The sequence below is a fragment of the Strigops habroptila genome, chromosome 6 (assembly GCF_004027225.2).
Source record: "Strigops habroptila isolate Jane chromosome 6, bStrHab1.2.pri, whole genome shotgun sequence".
Lineage (NCBI taxonomy): Eukaryota > Metazoa > Chordata > Aves > Psittaciformes > Psittacidae > Strigops > Strigops habroptila.
In genome coordinates this window covers 33,428,799-33,449,139 of record NC_044282.2, presented here as the reverse complement: position 1 = coordinate 33,449,139, position 20,341 = coordinate 33,428,799, and the positions used below count along the sequence as shown (strand labels likewise).

Genomic DNA, 20,341 nt, shown 5'->3' with positions numbered 1-20,341 from the left:
CTCAGGTAACCATTGTTGTTATTGCTTCTTTTATGAGCAAGAATATCTCAGGATCCAGCACTGTAGTGCCTCTGATTCATTTCAGCACAATGAATAATTTTCTAAGACAGCTAAAATTGAAAGGAGAAAGAACTTAGAATACCTCAGTTAGTTTCTACTTCTTCTTCTTCTTCATTGACTTCAAGAACTTCTAACAAACCCTGTAATTTAATTTCAAAAAATCCTTTAATGTAGCATCTGATGTGATTATTGAGCCATATTAAACTATGATACCATAGAGTCATAGAATAGTTGGGTTGGAATGGTCATTTAAAGAACATCTAGTCCAACCTCACTGCAGTGAGCAGGGACATCTTCACCTAGATCTCCTGTACAACCTGGCCTTGAACACTTCCAGGGATGGGGCATCTACCACCTCTCTAGGCAACTTGTTCCAGTGTTTCACCACAGTCATTGTAAAGCAATTCTTCTTTACAGCTAGGCTAAATCTACCCTCTTTTAGTTTAAAACCATTACCTCTTGTCTTATCACTAAAAATTTTGTCACCATCTTTCTTACAAGCCCCTTTAAGTACTGAAAGGCCACAATAAGATGTCCCCAGAGCCTTCTCTTCTCCAGGCTGAACAACCCCAACTCTCTCAGCCTGTCTTCATAGGAGAGGTGCTCCAGCCCTCTAATCATCCTTGTGGCCCTCCTCTGGACTCACTCCAACAGGACCACATCCTTCTTAAGTTGGGGGCTACAGAGATGAATGCAGTACTCCAGGTGGGGTCTCACTAGAGCAGAGTAGAGGGGGAGAATCACCTCCCTGCACTTGCTGGCCATGCTTCTTTTAATGCAGCCCAGGATATGGTTGGCTTTCTGGGCTGTGAGTACATACTGCTGGGTCATGTCCAGCTTTTCATCCACTAGCACCCCCAAATCCTTCTTGGCAGGGCTACTGTCAATCCATTGATTCCCCAACCTGTATTTGTGCTTGGGATTGCCCCAACTCAGGTGCAGGATCTTGCACTGGGCCTTGTTGAACCTCATGTTGTTCACATGGGAACACTTCTCAAGCTTGTCCTGGTACCTCTGGATGGCATCCTTTCCCTCAGGCGTGTTAATTGCACCACACAGCTTGGTGACTTCTGCAAACTTGCTGAGGGTGCACTTAATCCCACTGTCTATATCATTGATGAAGATATTAAACAGTACTGGACCAGTACCACTTACCTTGAAACTTCAACAACTGTAATAGCTCTTCAATTTCTGTTCAGTTTAAAGCTGATCAAATTAAAAGCATTTAAGCCCCAATAAAAATCTCCTAAAATATACTTGTAGGATGAAGGCCAGCATGGCCTCACGCCTCCTCCCAATTCACAGCATTTGTGTATTGTGAACACTGTGGGTGTTCACTTCAACATGATCAGGTTCACAGAGTGGCAGAAAGAAGGGAAAGATGCTTTGCAGTAATCCAAACTTGTTGTGGTAGCAACATTTTTGACAGATAAGTTGGCGATAATCTGAATATTTTTGTCCCAAATAATGAATCTTGCATCTGAAACTGTGTTATAGAAAATAGTAACTCCCCTGTGGGCTAGCTCTCCATCTGGTATAATTTCGCATGCCTCATCTGGCTATATAATTCATCAGATATTAAGGGTTTTTTGCATTTAAAAAATAGTATTAAAGAAAGAAAATGTAATTGAAATGTCAAAAAAATATTCAAAGGTAAGAAATTTTAAATCAAGATGTTCTTTTAAAGGTGATCTGGATAATACTGTACACTTCTGTAAAGCATCTAACAGATTAATTCTCCTTGATATTTGTTTGCTGACATTGGTTATTTTCTTAGTGTTATGCCTTTTCCACCCTTGACTTCATTAGTTATCTACTAGTTTCAGATATACAAGTCTATACATACAAGAAATTTTTTACTTAACAAGCTAAAATTTGTCGTAGAGGAGGATTTTGGGCACAGAGTAATTTAAGCAACAAACAGACAGAGGCTGCTGAGAGTCTGAGTTCACCCAAAGTGAAACATTTTGGTTTGGCTTATGTTCAGATTCAAACTCACGAAAGAATTATTCTGTGTTTTTATTAACAGGCAGACACTCTTGCCAGAAGAGATATATAACCTTTTGGTTCAAGACAGTATCTCTAAAGAGCCCCTCAGCACATGTTTTTGTAATTTTAAAATGAAGATAACTAACTTACAACATTTTGACAGCATCAAATCAAACTTCAATTTAAACAATAGACTTAAACGCATATATACCTAAAAAAAAATCAGCCTGTTTCTACATAGTGTCAAGACCTTTCTAATTAACTAATTTTTACAGAATAATCTTTTCCTAATTTAGGTTATTTCTTTTTTTTTTTTTTTTCCTATATTATGTACTTTTTGAAGTTCTTGTTTCACCTGAGCATCTTAATCAAGCATTATTGTATCAGAAGATGAAATTATAACATTATTACTGACCAGTGTTTGGAATCTGATTGACAAATTGGTTTCTCATTAATTCTTCTCATATGATAATAAATTTGGAGTCTTAGAGATACATCAGGATTCAGAATCTGATACTTTGACAACGAGAAAAAATTCTTCAGATCGTATTGCTGGATCAGAGTGGCTGTTAAAGTACAGTACCTGTTGAGAAAAGATGAAATGTAAGGGGTTATATGTAGATATAATCATCAATTTGCTAGTTGTAGATGAGTTAGTTTACCTGGTTTTGACCCAAATCTCTCAGTTATTCAAGGTTTCTACAATAATTAGACTATAATCTGTCACTTTAACATTAATTTGGAATGTTCTTGAGGGTTTGGGTTGGGTTTTTTTGTTAATATAGTGCAGACTGATGTGATACTTAGAATAAGATAATTTTAATAAAGCTAGCCATGTAGGATGTGCAATAATAATTTTGTATTTTAGACCACTTCTATGTGACCAACTAAAAACTTTCCAGCAATTGAGCTGTTAACTAGTGAGTTAAAATATTCCCTGTATAAAGCTTGACATATTCTGTCAGGAACGATTTCTCAGAAGTTACCTAACAAGCTTTTTACCTCAACATAGAATCTGAAATGACATTTTTCCTTACTTTTAATGAAATGCAATAGAACTTACCTACATGCAGAATTCCCCTTGATCTTACTGATGATTTTGTGATAATGTATCAGGGAGCTGAACATCCTTCTGCACCCTTGCAACTGAATTTCACCTTAGGAAATGTTATTCTGATCCCTACAAGAAAAGGGTTTTATTTGTAGAAACTGGGCAGGTGATACATGCCTTCAGGGCAAAGGAAACCTATATACCAGTTCTTTCACAGTGATGAAAAAAAGTGAGGACAAACCAGAAAATCTATTTCTTCTGTAATGTTGCGAATCATTACCAATGATACACTGAGATGTTATACATTATTTCACCCTCCAGACACCCTTCAAACAGACAATGTTGCAGAAACACACAGTTATATGATACAGAGTGTAATGCTCAGTCTGAGTACTAAGTGTCTGTATTTTTCTTAAATGCCTAGTATTACTACAGATCTCACTGCATTCCTTTCCTTACAGACCCTAATTTAAACCTGTGCAACTACTTTTATTTAAGCAAAAGAAAAATAACTAAAGGTTGCTTTGCAGTATTTTCCAATTTATAAAGAACTGGCTTACCAATGTATGTATGGACTTGGTTTGCTACTATGTCCTTAACTGTAATATATTATAGAAATTTCTGAAAATTTAACTCCAAATGTTTATGAAAAGGGAATGTATATAGTATATAAGCACATATGGATATAGTATTTTAGTTTGTCTTGCAGCTGGAAAAACATCTAAGGTAGAGAAGAATGCATCTTCTATGATTCTTTGTATTAATTTTATGTAATACTTCTGTATAAAAATATTGGTATGTGTTTGTAATTTATTGTGTATCCTGAAGGTATTTGAAGTTTGTTGAGTGAACATTTAAGATGGAATGATGCATGTATTACTGTGTATGTTAAATCAATGAAGATGTTCATGTGAAGAAATAGCACAAATCTCTTTTGCTTATGTGGTCTTGGAATTTTTGAGAAAGATAATCGAGCACATCATGCTATGTTTCCACCAGAATTTAAACAAGTGAAACAATTGTAATATAATAGCCCCAATTTATAATGTTGACAGTAAGAAATTATTGCATTGCTTCCTACATTTTCAAAAGAAAGCTTAATTTTGATTGCTTCATGTTTTTAGAGTTGTCTTGATATATAAAGTATATCCCTGATATTCACAAAAACTAGTCTCCTGAAAATCGTATTAAACGTATCTCAAGTCAGGCACCAAAGATATCATAACTATCTTTTGAAAAGGGAAACCATCTTTCTTAAAAGAATAACAGAAAGAAAATATGGTAGTGAGATTAGTTTAGAGAAAATGGTTCAAAGTTAAATATCTTTTAGAGAAAATATACTTTAAAAATTGAAATTAACTATATTTTATAAAGAATTTATTTGCCAATGGTAAATATTACCTATACTGATTTCTTTGACGTTAGCAAAATAATTCCTATTTAAAATATTGATGTTGTTTATTTTGAAGTCCTTCTATTACTTATGTGTCTGTTTCTGGTTAAAATCTGTTTGGTTTGTTGCAGTACATGGCGTTTGGGAGGAATGGTCACCTTGGAGTTTGTGTTCATTCACATGTGGTCGAGGCCAAAGAACTAGGACAAGGTCATGTATACCTCCCCAGTATGGGGGAAGATCATGTGATGGACCTGAAACACAACATAAACCTTGCAATATTGCACTCTGCCCTGGTGAGCTCATATAGCAGGTCTTTGCTTTGTTACAGTGCATTCAATGTGGGTTTGTGCTTTCTTTTATTGCCCTTTGCACACAGCAAAAAATGATTATGCACAGTGAGTAAATGGGGTAATATTGTTCATAATTCAGACTGTAGCAATTAAAGAATATAATCAGGATGGTAACTCTGTTCGAGGTACTGCACAAGCAGATAATTAGTTTCTTCAAGATACTCTCCCCGTAGGACAGGTACGCTGTGTAGGAAAGCTTGATTCAGGATGGGTCTTGGAGAACCAAAAGGCAAACAGCTTTCGGAGTGTGGCTTAAAGGGAAACAATCAGAGGTCACACAGTTTGTGTCCACTATATCTGTTTGCATTATGTTTGCTTAGAGGTTCACTGTAATTCTTTATTCATTATACAACAAACATATTTGGGAAACTGCAAAATTTTAATTTATATTAAAATTTTATTGTTTTATTAATAAAAATAAAATAAATAACTAAAGATAAATAATATTAAAAAATTATTAATTTTATTGATTTATTTAAAATGGATATTATTTACATGTGTGCAGAGAGAAAGGTTGAAACAAGCTAGACCATTGTTTGAATCCCACCATTGCAATAAAGATTTTAAGTGACTCGTGTGTATATATACGTATAGATATAGATATATATAGATATAGATGTATATATACACACTCGTGTGTATATATATGTATAGATGTATACATGTATGTATGCATACATCATAGAATCATAGAATGAAATCACAGAATGCAACCCCTTGCAATGGGCAGGCACATCTTCCACTAGACCAGATTGCTCAAAGCCCCATCCAACCCAGCCTTGAACACTTCCAGGGATGGAGCACCCACAACTTCTCTGGGCAACCTGTTCCAGTTTCTCACCACTCTCACAGTAAAGAACTTCTTTCTCATATCTAATCTAAATCTACCTTATTTCAGTTTAAAGCCATTACCCTTTGTCCTGTCAATATCTGACCTTATAAAAAGTATATATGTCTATACATATATATAAAATATGTATTTTATATATATGTATATAATATCTAAGTATTAAAATAAGTTCAATAACCATAAAGATTCTATATATTATGATAATTTATTGTTATTGAACTCATTGTAATACTTAGGTATTATAAAGGTGTCAGGTAGCTGTAATGTGAGAAATTTCTTTCATAAATTCTGTCTGACAGCGTGAAGGTTGCCCTTGCAGTGAGCTTGAATATCCACAGTTTGCAACACTGCTGCAAATAGATTCGCTGTGACTGGAGCTCTTCCTGAAAACGGTTGATGGGCATTTCATTAGCAAATGGTTGTCTGATGATTTAAAAACAGAGATAAAGGTAAAAATGGAACTTAGAGCCTCACAGAATTAAAACTAAATTTCTTCGATATTTTTTTTTTCTTTTTTTTTTTCTGGTCCGCAAAGTGTACTACGACTTTAGGACAAATTTTTGGAAAAGTTTTAGTGTTGAATGCAGCTGCAAAAATTTTGAATTAATCCAATTTTTGGCCAAGTTGGCAGCTGTGCAATTTTACATGTGCCTACACAGAAGTAATTAACATGATATACGAGTATGAGGCAGAGTTGACAACAAGAGGAATGCCAAATAAAATAGCAGAGAAGAAATGAATGCATTCAGTTCACTTCAATATTGCAAAGAAACACAAAAGATATTTCTTCTTATCTGTCAAAATAAGCAGTTATTTGAGAATTCTGGATTTTGAACAGTCATTTGTACCTAAATGACTTTCACTAGAGGAAGTTATATACTGGTTACAGTACTGCAACAATTTAAATCTTTGCTGAATGCTAAGATTTGCTGTAATTTGAATGTTCAATTTTATAAAGGAATCTTCTTTTTGAATTCTTTAGTCTTTTAACAGTATTTCTGAAATAGAAACCTCACATGCTATTTGCTCCTAAAGATAACAAGGGAGATGTACGAAATATATATGAAAAGCCACAGAATGAGTTTTCACCAAAGATACTATAATAATTGATTCAATCTTTCCTACCCTAAATACTACTATATAGCAATGAATAAAACTGAAGGGGTTGCATTGAAATGTAATTTCCATAATGTTTTCCTCTTCACATAAAGCTTTTATGATTAATGAATGCAACTGGCTTCCATGTTTGGAAAGATTTCCATTTTCTGCTGAATAAATTATCAGGATGCAGTTCCATAGCATGAGAGGCATTTGCATTGAGAAGTGGTTCACAACCAGGCATTACATAGAATATTTAATACAGAACTTTAGGAAAAAAGCCTCTTTAATTCACTGGTTGCCGAGATCCTAAGAATTAGAGATACCAATAGTAACTTTGAACTGTTAGAAATGTTGTGTAATTACTGTCAGACAACAGTAAAATAGTTTACCTCTATATTTTACTGAACAGTGGTGCACCCATACAGACATAGTATGTTCAATCACTAAGTTAAAGATTCTGCTTCCTATTTTAATTAATACCATTAACTTAGGAAGCTGCTATTCCAATCCTCCTTTAGAAGAAACCTGAAGTCAGGGGTTGGCAAGTGCACCAAGTAAGATACTACAAGATACTAGTTATAAAAACCAGGTTTTCAAGTATAAGTATTAATCAAAATTGTATCACAACCTACATTTTGAGTTTATCCTGGATAATTGCAGGTGCAATGAGGAACTGATGATTGCTGAAGTCTGTATGAACACAGGATTCTGAATTAACACAATCAGTAATAACACATTTCATAATGCTTACCCATTTTCAAAAATACTGTCTAGTCCTATTTTCTATTTAAGACCATATAATTTTTCACTTCTATTAGAACTTAATCAATCTATATTTTTTTATTATTTTGGTTTTTAATATTTTCATTTACCTCAAGAATCTTTCTGATATATGAAATTAAAAATACCAGTCCTAAACCTTTACTCATGGGAATATACTGCCAAACTCAAATGTATGGACTAATACAAAATACTGAATACAGAACTGGTCACCATATCTATATTGTTTAAAAGTTCAAATTGACAAATTCAAAAGGAAGATTATGCAGTATGCAAACACAGAGGCAGACCTGAGGAGGAAGACAGGCCATTTCTGTCCTCCTACATTTTATATCAATAGACTGTTGAGGAGCTGGGGTCATTTACATTACAGGGAGGATTAATGCTGAAAGTACACTCAGCAGTATAAGTATAGAGAACAGGGACTATATGTGAGACAAAGTGGTAACTCCTGTTTTCCTTTTGCTATTCAACTAAAGAGACCTAATTTCATAGTCAAGACCAGTAATCTCATAAGCTGATCCATCTGAATGATCACTGCAGCTGTAATAAATTGCTTTGAAGGGCTCAGGGTTTGGTACAAGATTGGCCTCCACTTTTGTCTAAAAAGACAAGTCTTTTATAAGGCCTTGTTTTTAATAAGGCCTTTCAAACTGCATGATATGTGAGCAAAATAGTAATTTATCCTTTGTTGTATTAGCGTACAATTAGAGGAGATGAAGCGTTCTTTACTTGAAGAAAAAGGAAAACAGTTTTAAATTATTTTAAAGTAGCTTGTAATGGCTGTACTTGATTGCTGAAGGAAGTGAAGAGTCTTCAGGCTAGGCCCAGCCCGAGGGTCTCCATTCAGGTCTAAGTAGAAACCCCCTAGCCTAGAAGGAAGCCGCGAGGCCCTGCCTGGCTTAGGTGGTAACTCTGCTGTATCTGTCTCTTTTTTTGCCTGGTGTGGCAGTCGACGGACAGTGGCAAGAGTGGAGCTCGTGGAGCCAGTGCTCGGTGACCTGCTCCAATGGCACCCAGCAGCGGAGCCGGCAGTGCACAGCAGCGGCCCACGGCGGCTCCGAGTGCAGAGGGCCCTGGGCTGAGAGCCGGGAGTGCTTCAACCCTGAGTGCACTGGTGAGTACCGACTGGCGTGGCGAGCTGCAGCTCTGCTTCCCCTACTCAGGGGAGACTCAGGACAGTCTTGCCAGTAGCTCTGAGGCGGGAACTGGGGGTACACCAGCAGGCTCCTGGGCCACCACAGGCCTAGTCAGGCTGCAAAGGGGCAGAGCAGCCACCTTTGGAGGGAGACCTGGGGCCTCGTTCACTTTATTGGAGGCGACAAAAGCCAAAGAATAAGTCCAGAAGGACTGCATCATGGGCTGTATATCAACTTTTTGATTTTATCAGCATTTAAAGGACATTCCTCAGTTTTAAAAAGATATGTTCGATTCCCTTTTACACTGAGACTACTTCATGATCCTCTGGCAGTATAAAAGAAGCCTTCCAGGATGGGTAAATTACATTTATACCATCTTTCAAGCCTCATTTGCACTGTCAGAGCATGTAAAAATCAGGCTCCTAAATATCACGTGCAGAAATGTTTTTATTTAGTTTTTTAAAGGGTACTTATGCTCATTGTAAATGTCTTTCATTACCCTATGACAGCACTATGCAAGTATATAAAAAAAAAATACAAAAGGGACAATATCTGTTTTGCAGTCTAAGTGAAAGTTGATGTGCACCAATTCCTTTTATTTTATGCTAAGATGCAAGTCACTTAGGCAGCAATCCTATATTCAGGAGCCAAGTAGGGACTTCCCCGTCTTCCATGTATCTACATCTACCACTTCTGTTGCTGTTAGTTATATCTGGGGAGCTTTTTCTCAAGTAAAGAATAAACTATATATCCTCCTTTATGACTGTCATCATGTCACCACAGTAACCGTATTTTTCTGAACAGCAAATGGCCAGTGGAACCAGTGGGGCCACTGGAGTGGCTGTTCCAAATCCTGTGACGGTGGCTGGGAGAGGCGGATAAGGATCTGTCAAGGTGCTGCTGTGACTGGGCAACAGTGTGAAGGAACCGGGGAGGAAGTTAGACGGTGCAGTGAGCAGAGGTGTCCTGGTGAGATGCAAATATAATCACTGTTATTATCTACACTACAGTATGCCTTACTTTAATGGTCACCTTCAGGAGAGACAAGTCAAGGTCCATAGAGCAGTAGCTATAAAGAGCCACATCTGGCCTTGCTTTAGACAACTCACTGCTGCTTTTCTCAGTAGAGTTGTGTTTATGTAGCTAGATGTAAACTAGCCCTATTGTATATATGAGGAATGCATCATGTTTTAAAGAAATCAAAATACCATAGTAAAGAAACTTATCAGAAAAGTATTTCATTGCCCAGGTATGCCTATATTATTTGTGACAGCCATTCTTTCTGAATGCACTGTTTCTCAGAATATCAGGGCTGGTTTTGTAAATCATGTAATTCCTTTCATCCAGTATACAAGAGACGTCTTTGTAATACATTTAGGATAAATTCCAGTGCAGCAAAGATAAGGAAAAAAGTGAACCTTACTGTACTATATATAATGAATGAATACATGTGCAATGTTTTATAAAAAGTAAACTAATTTAAAATGAAAAGGCACATCTTTCCTGTTTTAATGTAGTGCTTTAAAAATATTTATTTGCAGTACTTTTTACTTTGCCCTCCCAACAGATTTAAGGTTTTCCCACTGAAAGCTAATAAAGGTGTACTTTTGAGCTTCTTCAAAAGTGATGAATAAAGACAACAGCTGGTGAATCTGATCATATGTATGTGTAAAGACACATTGTCCTAAAGTAAAAGAATACATTGTTGGATGTCTTGGCCATTCACTTGGGAAATTATGTGTTCTCACCTGCAAGCCAGGAAGCAGCAAAAATCAGTTTAGCAATTTCTTTGACTTCTGGACATTTTGATGATTTGTTCTCTGATAGTCAGAGAAAGGCCTTAAATGACAGGGATGCTTTGGGTCAGGACATGGGAAATATACCAGATGTGAATTTTACATTATCAAGTTATGTTATATTTTCATAGGCAGCATGTTTATCCCTTGACAGCCATCAAAGAACAGTTCTCAAGGTGTTTGCAGCACAGTAGAACAACAAATCTCATTGCATTTGAAGAGCAACAATAGGACTATTTGTAGTTACGAGGTTGTAATACTATACTGGAGAAGTTAACAAAACTTAACTTACATCTCAAATGATCTCTTTAATTTTGATACAATTATTTGAATAGCAGTACGAAAGAGTATTTGTATTGGGTTCCTAAAAAAATTATAATTTCCATAGTTAATGCAGACTTCCTCTATAAATGCACAGCACTAAGAGAATGTTAATATGAATCTTCTCATAAGCAGACATTCAGATCAACCAGCTTCTGCTTATAAAACCATTCTTGAAATAATTTGCATTTCTATCTTTAAAAGTGAAACCATGCTGCTGCAGTCCAATTTTCAAAGGTTGCCACCTGCTGTTAATAAAATACTTTACAGATGTATTTACAAGTCAAACACACACAGGGCTTTATTTGCCATTTGGTAAATTTATTTATTTACTTGATTAATTCCAAATTAGAATCAGTGTGATTATAGAAACCATAACCTAAATCACCTTTTGATAAGCTATACTTGTGCAGAAGATTAAACATGAACAACAGGTTTAATTTCTCTGTTTCTAGACTGACATTTAGTAAAGCAGATTTACATTCTATAAACACCAAGCAAAACTGAAAAATGCCATACAGAGATGATCATTCAAAGTATAAGCAAATTTCATGATTTGTATGCTTTTCTTCCATAGCCCTGAAATAGTTCAGCAAAGCTATTTTTGTCTCAGTGATTTATTTTTCTGTGTAAATCATTGATAAACATGACAGACTAAAATGTCCTTTTTTTTTTTCTAATATTAGCATTGCTTTGCCATTAGCGTAAGACCAGATCCTTGGCTCTGTATATCTGTGTAATGTATTTGTAAAGTGGATGAAACTGTACCTGTTTGTATCACCTAGAGGTCTATAGGCTTACGGAAAATTAAATTATAGCTGACTTTAAACTGTGGAAGCAAAAGGATAATAAAAAACTTCTTTCTGTTATGCTGGCTGCTGTTGATAAGATACTTTGCAAACAGAGCTGTCTATTTGACTGACTGAAAATCTTGACTGGACTTTTTGTAGTTTGAGTTCTGCATTATCTGACCATTATACAAGATTTTTCTTTGTAGCAGATCAGTGATTCTCTTCAGATGGTTTGGGCAGGGACTGAATTACATCAGACAGTCATAGAAGCCAAATTTCAGCAGCATTAAGAAAGGCAGGCTTAGAAATACTATCTGAAAGTTGGTTTCTCAAACAGCTTGATTTATAGAATCGTAGAATCAACTCGGTTGGAAAAGACTTAAGATCAAGTCCAACTGTTACCCCAGGACTGCCAAGTCCACCACTAAACCATGTCAGACTATGTCACATTTCTGGACAAATGTTGAGTATCTTTGTGATTTATTTCTTTTCACAATTATGAATTTTAAAACTGGTTGTTTCCTTCTTATTGTGTAATATGCTGAGAATGAAAAACAAATACATGAAGATATTTTGTCTTCAGTCATTGCTCCACTGTTGCATTCCGAATGTCTAAAGTTAGATTTCACACCTAGTAGGTCAGCAGTGTTAAGGATTTAGAACTCTGCATTAGAAGCATCCTTTTGTGAAGGATAACTTCAGAAAACTGGAAACAAATCAGAGAAAGGGAAAAAACCTTCCAGATTTGCTAAGCAGCTAGTCATGCAGGATTCACTGCAGAAAACTTACGCAGAATGAAAGAACAATAGCTCTGTCCGGTAGGAATAAGGGAGACAGCTGGTTAACAAAAGAAATTGCAACCTGTGACTGATAAAGAGTAACATGGCAAGCTGAGCAGAAACTTTTAGAGAAATGTGTAAGAGAGATAAGCTAAGTCCCATCAAATGTGTCAGTAAAAACTTTGAGATGTGAGAACTGAGAAGTACAGTATTACTCAGGAGAGAAGACTTCTGTAAATTTATTTTTAGAAAAATAGGACTATGTTCTCATGACAGTTTTAAGAATATATTAGGTTCCAATAATACAGAATTGGTTTCCAAAAATACTGAATTTTATAATAGTTAGTTCTATAATAATTCTATACATGTTCCAATATGTATGTTTTACCAAGATTTTGCATAAAACAGATTCTCAATTTTTTTCTCATAAGCCTCTTGTCAGTGGTAGAAAAGATAATATAGGAATTGTTTTGACCAAAATGTTACTGAAAACAATGATAGACTACCTTGTTTGTTAACAAAAAGATAACAGTGCACAACTTCTGCTGAAGACTAGCTAATTATTTCCTACTGAAGGTGGAAGTTTTCTTCAGCAGCACTAGCTACATAAAGCAGAATATGAGAAGGGGAAAGATTCGAATAATTGTCAACACGTAATTAAAAATAAATGTGTGGTTTGTTTTATCTCTGATTACAACACTCTTCTACAAGATGTTCAAAAGTTTTTTTTGTTTATTGCCTTTAAGATAATTTTGCCTGTGGCATTGAATTAGGATTTAAGAGACAAACTGTAGTTTTAGCTTTATTTGTAAGCTACTGTGTGCTGTTGGCTAACTTGCTTCACCCTGTTGTTACCCTTTCCCGTATCTGTTAGCTGCCTAGGTAGCTTATATACTCTGTTAGGCTGTGTGTCTCTCTTGCTTGGTGTGTTGTTCAGAGCTTCCTCATACCCCAGGTGGTTTGATTGCCTCTTGGGGATTTATATCCTCTCACCAGTAATGTCAGAGGAAGACTATGCTTCTAGACTCCAGACTTTGTTGAGTGTTTATGCCTAGGTGGGATGAATTCAGGCTTATCATTACAGGGGTGGTATATCTGAGTACATGCTCTGTGTGGGAAGATATTGCTGAATCACATCATCAGTGAAGGAGAGATCTGCTTTTTATTTGCTAATTTTAGCAAATTTACCTCAGTATCTGCTGTTTGCTTCTAAATTTTAGCAATTCTCTATGATTTTGTACAGCTAGTTTACATTTATCCATGGGTGTGTTATGAATTAGTTGTGCCATAGTTACAGAAATAATTGAACTGGTCCTGAGCAGAGCCAGCAAGGTCAGCAAACTTTTTAACTCAGATATAATACCACTGCAGTGTGACTGTAATGTCTTCATGGGCAACATGGGTTGGAGCCTCACAAATGCTTTAGTGTGGGTGGATGCCTGATTAGTAAGCTCTGCCAGATATACTTTAGCTTTGTGAGGAACTGGTTTGTTTTTTATGTGCAGCAGTGCTTGATCCAAAGTATTTATACAATACGTAGTCAGCCAGGGACCAGGAAAGCTTCTTTACCTGGGCAAAGTGATACCTCTTCCAAGATCTGACTTTTTCCCGCATCTCTTTCCCCATAATTCAGTCTTGGGAATGCCTTTTACTCTGAACACAACACACAGGTGCACAGATTATCTCTGGCACTAGGCTAACATTAAAATATAATCTTGAGTTCTGAAAAGCATGATGCAGAAGCACACAAGAAGTACCCTTCCAAATAGATGGGAAATCTCTGATACTACCTGTGACTTGCTAATGTTAAACAGAAAATATGGTGTCCATAAGTATGCATATATATATGCATATATATGCATAGTTTTGGTTTGGGTTTTGTTTTGGGGGTTTTGTTTTTGAGGGGTTTTTTGGTTTTTGGTTTTGTTTTTTTTCTTGAAAAATAAACCACATTAACATTCAGTGTTTGGAGGGAAGTAAGAGTTTTAGTTCTGAGAATCAGAACCTAAAGTGTTGATTAGTGAACACAACACATTTGAAATGGCCACAGCTGCATGACAAATACACTTATCAAAGAGCTCTAAGCTTTAGCAAATTTATGTGATTTATAATATTACCTCCTCATTATGTTAATTTACACTCCCCAAATCAGAACATTTCTTTTGTTTATAAGGTCATAATAGAATGGTAATTGCATTCGCTTATGTCACCAGATGGCTTATGTTTATCAAAATCTGGCTTTTCCCATTTTAACACTGGCCTGGTGCATTCACTTTTTGGCCATGTCTAAAGCAGTGCTAGTATTCTAGATTATGAATATAACTGACCTTCTTTGGGTTTTGCCATTAGTGGATGTCTTGCTTTTTTAGCAGCACCAACTGTCTTGATTTACGATTCAGGAATGCTGATGGTGAGGCAAATTTAGCAAGCAATTTTTCTGCCCAACTGTGATTCATATTAGTATTACTGAGCCATCTGCTAGGTGTTCATTGTCCTCCACAAAAAGAGGGTACATCTTTGTGCAGAAGTCTGCTCACTTCCCTTACTCACCTTAGCATCAGCAGAAGTACAAAACAGGGAAGATGGACAGTTTTGTGGGTTAGGAAATGGGATTGGCAAAATCTGTAGTATGTTCCTGCCTCTGCTAGAGATTTCCCGTGCAACCATGGGTGAATCATTGAATTGCTTCCTGCCTTATCACCCCATCTGCTATAGTGATAGACTTTCCTTTCTCTGTTCCTTTTTCTTGTTTTGTAACTGCTTTGCTGTAAGACAGTGGGGTTTAATTTTCCTGAAATACAAATAATAATATTCATGGCTTTTCTCTGCTGAACTTGGAATTAATTAGATTTCAGCAACTAGTATTTGTCAGTTGTGAGATGACTTCAACCAGATGTTTGCTGCATTAATTTAATTTTCTCAAAAGTCATAACCTGGGAATCTACAGTAAAGAAAAAAGAGCAAAAGGAACCTGTAAATCATGACGATGTGAAAATTAAACATGAAGCATTTGGAGAAGCTTTATTTCCCCATGCAGTTCTGTTACTACAAAATTGTGAAAATATTTTTCCTTTTAAATGGTATTGCAATTTTGTTTTATAGCCCCTGTCCTGGGTTCAGTTCGACATTATTGACTATACTTGCTTAATTACCAACTGGCACTGAAACACATTTCAAAGAAATAACCTGCTTTTTGGTCTTCAGAATATACAGCTCTTATTTGATACCTTTAGCACAGTTAATGTTTCAACTGTGGTTTCAGAACAGATTCTTTCACATACAGTTTAAGTTTTAGAAAAATCTGTAAAAATTTTAGTGTAAGATAAGCATCACTGCTTATTACGTTTTAAGAATCAGAATCTTCTGGTAGATGCTTAATGTTATTGATCAAAAGAGAGCAACAAAAAAAGATTCAAACCTATAAACATCGAGACTACAACCTAGAGAATGTTTGTTTGCTGAGGAAAATAGAAGCACAGGTTATATGAAATAAATAGCATCACAAAGACAGATATATAAAACCTATGAGTTTTGCATTCTTGCATTTTTGTACTTCATTCTTAAAATTAAACCAAATTATGTTAACATGTGTATCTCAGGAAAAATTAGGGTAAGATTGGAGACATACTTTTCTGATATAAAGTATCTTTTTAATGTTAATGTTTCTATTTAAATTCTCATTTCTAAATGGCAGCACCATACGAAATATGTCCTGAAGACTATTTGATGTCAATGGTGTGGAAAAGGACCCCAGCTGGGGACATGGCATTCAATCGATGTCCTCTCAATGCCACAGGTACAGTATTACTTTGAAATTTTATGAAGCTAAAAAAAAGGAGATATCTTTTGCATTGTGTTCTAGACATAATCATTACTAGACTCCTGTACATATGTATATATGCATATGTATGAATATATCTATATGAAACACATATTTATATTGTACATATATAAATATAGTATATACATGTTCATATACTCTTTCTCTCATAGCTTACATATATGCGTGGGTCTCTGTGGTGTGTGTATATATATGTATACACATACATATATGCATTATAGCCACAGAGAAAAAGCTCAGAACAAATCAATTTGACAGGACCTATCAGGCAAAGTGAAAGTGAAGCAAAACATAAAAATCTTTGTAATTAAGAAAACCCTGCTAAAACCCCACCAAGTGAACACTGAAATGTGTTTCAGGATCTTGTACTACTATTGTCTATATACTGATAATCATTGCATAAAATTGTTTCTCTTTGTGCTTTTGAAATAGCATGGAATATAGTTTAAATAAGTTCATTCTTTCCAATTGCTCTCACTTATATAAATATTTTCTGTCTTTGTGACTTACAGGCACCACTAGCAGACGCTGCTCTCTCAGTGTTCATGGAGTGGCCTTCTGGGAACATCCAAGCTTTGCTAGATGCATATCAAATGAGTACAGACACTTGCAGCATTCAGTAGGTGCAAAGCCAGCTTTAGTACTTGCTCTGTTTATTCATTACTAATCATTGGTGTGAAAATACTTATTTACTTTCAAGTAAAATTTCTGATAATGACTGCCAGGAGGAAAATAAACCTGAGAAAGAATAATTTATATTAATATATATTACTCTGATGTTATATATTTCTGGTGTTTGAGTGAAAAAAGCTTTGTCTTACTGTAAAAAATGGAAAAATTAATCGGATTCCCTTCTTTCATGTCCACTATGAAATTTTTATAGAGGTCAAAGGTGAGACATATTTTGGTCTATTAGAAAGTGAGATAGGAGTAAATGAGATGTACTGGAAGAGTGACCTGCTGAGTAATTTTAGCATACCTTGAATTCTTTAATTGCACACTAGGAAGTCAGAAATAATATTCTCTTTGTTATCAAATTTATAACTTCACCTTCAAATGTAATGATAGGAAATGATTATAGCTTAAAGCTACTGCTCTAGATGAAGAAATATTATGGGGGGTTTTAGTATGCTTAACAAAAATTTAGTTGCACAGCATATGCCTTATACATTTATCTACTGCCTAAGTATGTTTATATGCATAGATGTAATACATTGTATATATTGCATTATAAATATACTACTGTGATATATTCTTTACATTCTATTTCCATAGCCAAAGCATTCAGCCAGGTTAATACTATTTGTGGGAAGAGCTTCTTTGAAGAAGACTCATGGACAATGAGTTTTGCCTACCTGATATATTTTGCTGACATTCTTATTACTCTGCCTCCTTTTCCAAAGGCCACTGCTCCGTTTATCTTTTAGCAGAGGAGCACTTCTGTAGCATGTCTAAAAATCTTTGGTGGCTTGAAAAGTAGTAGCCTGGCTGTCATTCCCTAAATCTGACTTGCCAGATAGAGGACATTTTGATAAATTTGTTTGAGCTGCATTTCTGTTTCATTAGATTCCAGTTTAATTGAGGCCTGGGATTATTTTCAGGGTAAGCCAAAGCAAGCATTACTTTTAAAATAACATAGAATAAAGTCCCTACTGAAAAGAAACTTTCCTATTTTATATAGCTGTCTGCATATTGTTCTATTTCTTTAGTGTTCATGTTAAAGCACATTAAGTTGGCTGTAAATATTTTGCATTTTGTATTTTTGATATTTTGTTATTTTGCAACAGCTGCATATACTATGCTGGAACATACTTTGTGGGCATTGACCACAATATATTTGTATTTCATTTACTCAGAGTCTTTATTTTGGTAAATAGCGTAATAAAAGCAATGACAATGACTGCAGGCAATGTATATATATACACAGCTTTAAATACTAATAATGTCATATTGCAGATCAAAAAAATCACTTTTTGTGATTGAAACATTGAGATATTTCAAAGTTAGTTAAGCAAATCACTTCCTTTTTTTTTTTTTTTTTGCGTTTAAATATTACAGTTTTCTGAAATATTTAAAGGATTTTGAAATATTTTGAAGTATTTAGTCATCTTGACCTGCATGGTGAGAAGATGGTCCTTTTAGAGTTTTGTTCATCTGCTCTTACCTTTTCAAATCTCATATCAACATTTATTCATAGCATTGATCCTCATGTCATTGATTCTGTATTGATATTCAGGCTTTTCTTTTTATGTTATTGCTAAAAGTCTTTCATAAGCAACTCAAACAGTGGGAAAAGCTCTTTCATGTTATTCAGTGGTTTGACTTACCTGGCTAACTTTTGGTGAGGCACTGATATTTTTCGAAGAGCTGCAAATCTGCCTGGCAGGAAGGGGTCATTGGTGGACAAAGGAAGACATTTCTAAGCCAGATCAGATTTATCTATTTTTCTATACTTCTTTTTTTTTTTCTAAAAATTAAGTATGATTAGACCACACTGTGAAATAATCTTTTGCCAAAGAACATTTAAAAATAGCTAAAGCTTCTTTAAAATTGCACAAGCATCTAAACATCATTCAGTCTTGCCTATATGCATAAAAATTAAAGGAGAAAAGTGGATTTCTTTTACACTTTGGAGCTGTTCACAAAGAAAATCATCTTGGTTTATATCTTACTCCTTCTCAAAGTGAACAGCACAACTTATTTAAAGAATTGTAGAAAATAGAGGTAAAGACCTATAAGGTCATCGCACTGCAAATGTAGGCTTGTCCCCCCACGATACATATGTCTGCTCTATAAATCCCTGAAAATAGGGCTTTATAAGGAAGCTGCTGACAGACGGTGTTGCTATAATAAATATCTGTGCTTATGAAAGCATTTGTGAGATGCCTCAGTGTGCTTAACTTACCAATAAAGTTATTTTACCAACTCAGACCAGGAGTAGTGAGGGTGTAACTCAGTTCTGTGAATGTTCCTGTAAAGTCTGAGTCTGAGCTGAATCCCTTTCATTTCTTACCTGAAATACGTAAAACAAAAATAGATGCATAGTCTTCAAAAATGATATTTCTAAAGTTGAATTAAAGCAGTTGATATACGTAAAATACTTAATACATTAAAATACGCCCACCTGGAGGAATGCAGACAGGTACCTGCTTCTTTGCCCTCCAAACAAGCCACATATGTTCCAGAAACAGCCCAGAAGTCATATAGTTGAATTCACATGGGGCTGTGCCCAAGCACATACTCTCTAAAGAAAAGCATTTCATATGCTGGGAGCCAGAGAATGCCGCCTTGGCCACAGACCCTGCTAACCTGGCTACACAATTTCTGAACTGGAAGCTTACAGTTATACTAGTAGATAAACTAAACACGAGGACTGCTTAAGCTTAAACACTGCCCTTGCACTCATTAACACTGTTTAACTGTTTATCTGTTAGCACACTCCCTGACATGCTTTAAGACCATACCAGTGAGCACCCTGCCAAACAATCCCTAGCATCCTTTAGAGGATAGCATGGCAGAGAGACCATTTCCACCAGGCAATAAAACCATTGTTTTCTGGAACAGAAAGGCAAAGCGAGTTTAACACGAGGATTGCAAGCTGTATATGTTTGTTGGCCTCAGGGCTAGACAATATTCCCATGGCTATTTTATTTACCTGTATTTACTCTTTTTATAGTAGAAACACCTTATATTTGGGCAGCTTGGACTATAAGTTGAGAGGTTCAAGGGTATATGTGTTACCGGAGCAAGTACAGCAAAGGGCCACTAAGATGAGCATCGCTCCTACAAGGAAGGACTGAGAGATCTGGAACTGTTGAGCCTAGAGTAGGCAAGGCTAAGGAGGGATCTTATCAATGTATATAGGTACTGGAAGGGAGGGTACAAGGGAAACAGAGACAGGCTCTTTTCAGTGGTACCCAGTGACAGGACAAGAGGCATTGGAGACAAAGTGAAACACAGGAGGTCCTCTCTGAACATCAGGAAACACTTTTTCACTTCTTCACTGTAAGAGTGACTGAGCACTGGCACAGGTTGCCCAGAGTAGTTGTGGAGTCTCCATCCCTGGAGACATTCAAAAGCTGTCTGGACATGGTCCT

The 20,341-nt window shown here is 35.7% G+C and overlaps 1 protein-coding gene across 10 annotated transcripts in view; it reads left to right on the top strand.

Annotated features, from left to right (window-relative positions):
* The window catches only part of ADGRB3 (adhesion G protein-coupled receptor B3), a 457,019-nt gene that overhangs the window by 188,190 nt on the left and 248,488 nt on the right, over nucleotides 1–20,341 (top strand). For all 10 annotated transcript variants that reach the window (XM_030489525.2, XM_030489532.2, XM_030489528.2 and 7 more), the window contains 5 exons: nucleotides 4,625–4,789; nucleotides 8,530–8,694; nucleotides 9,521–9,685; nucleotides 16,098–16,199; nucleotides 16,757–16,863. In XM_030489525.2, coding sequence (XP_030345385.1) covers nucleotides 4,625–4,789; nucleotides 8,530–8,694; nucleotides 9,521–9,685; nucleotides 16,098–16,199; nucleotides 16,757–16,863 — 704 coding nt within the window. The remainder of the gene's footprint in view (nucleotides 1–4,624; nucleotides 4,790–8,529; nucleotides 8,695–9,520; nucleotides 9,686–16,097; nucleotides 16,200–16,756; nucleotides 16,864–20,341) is intronic.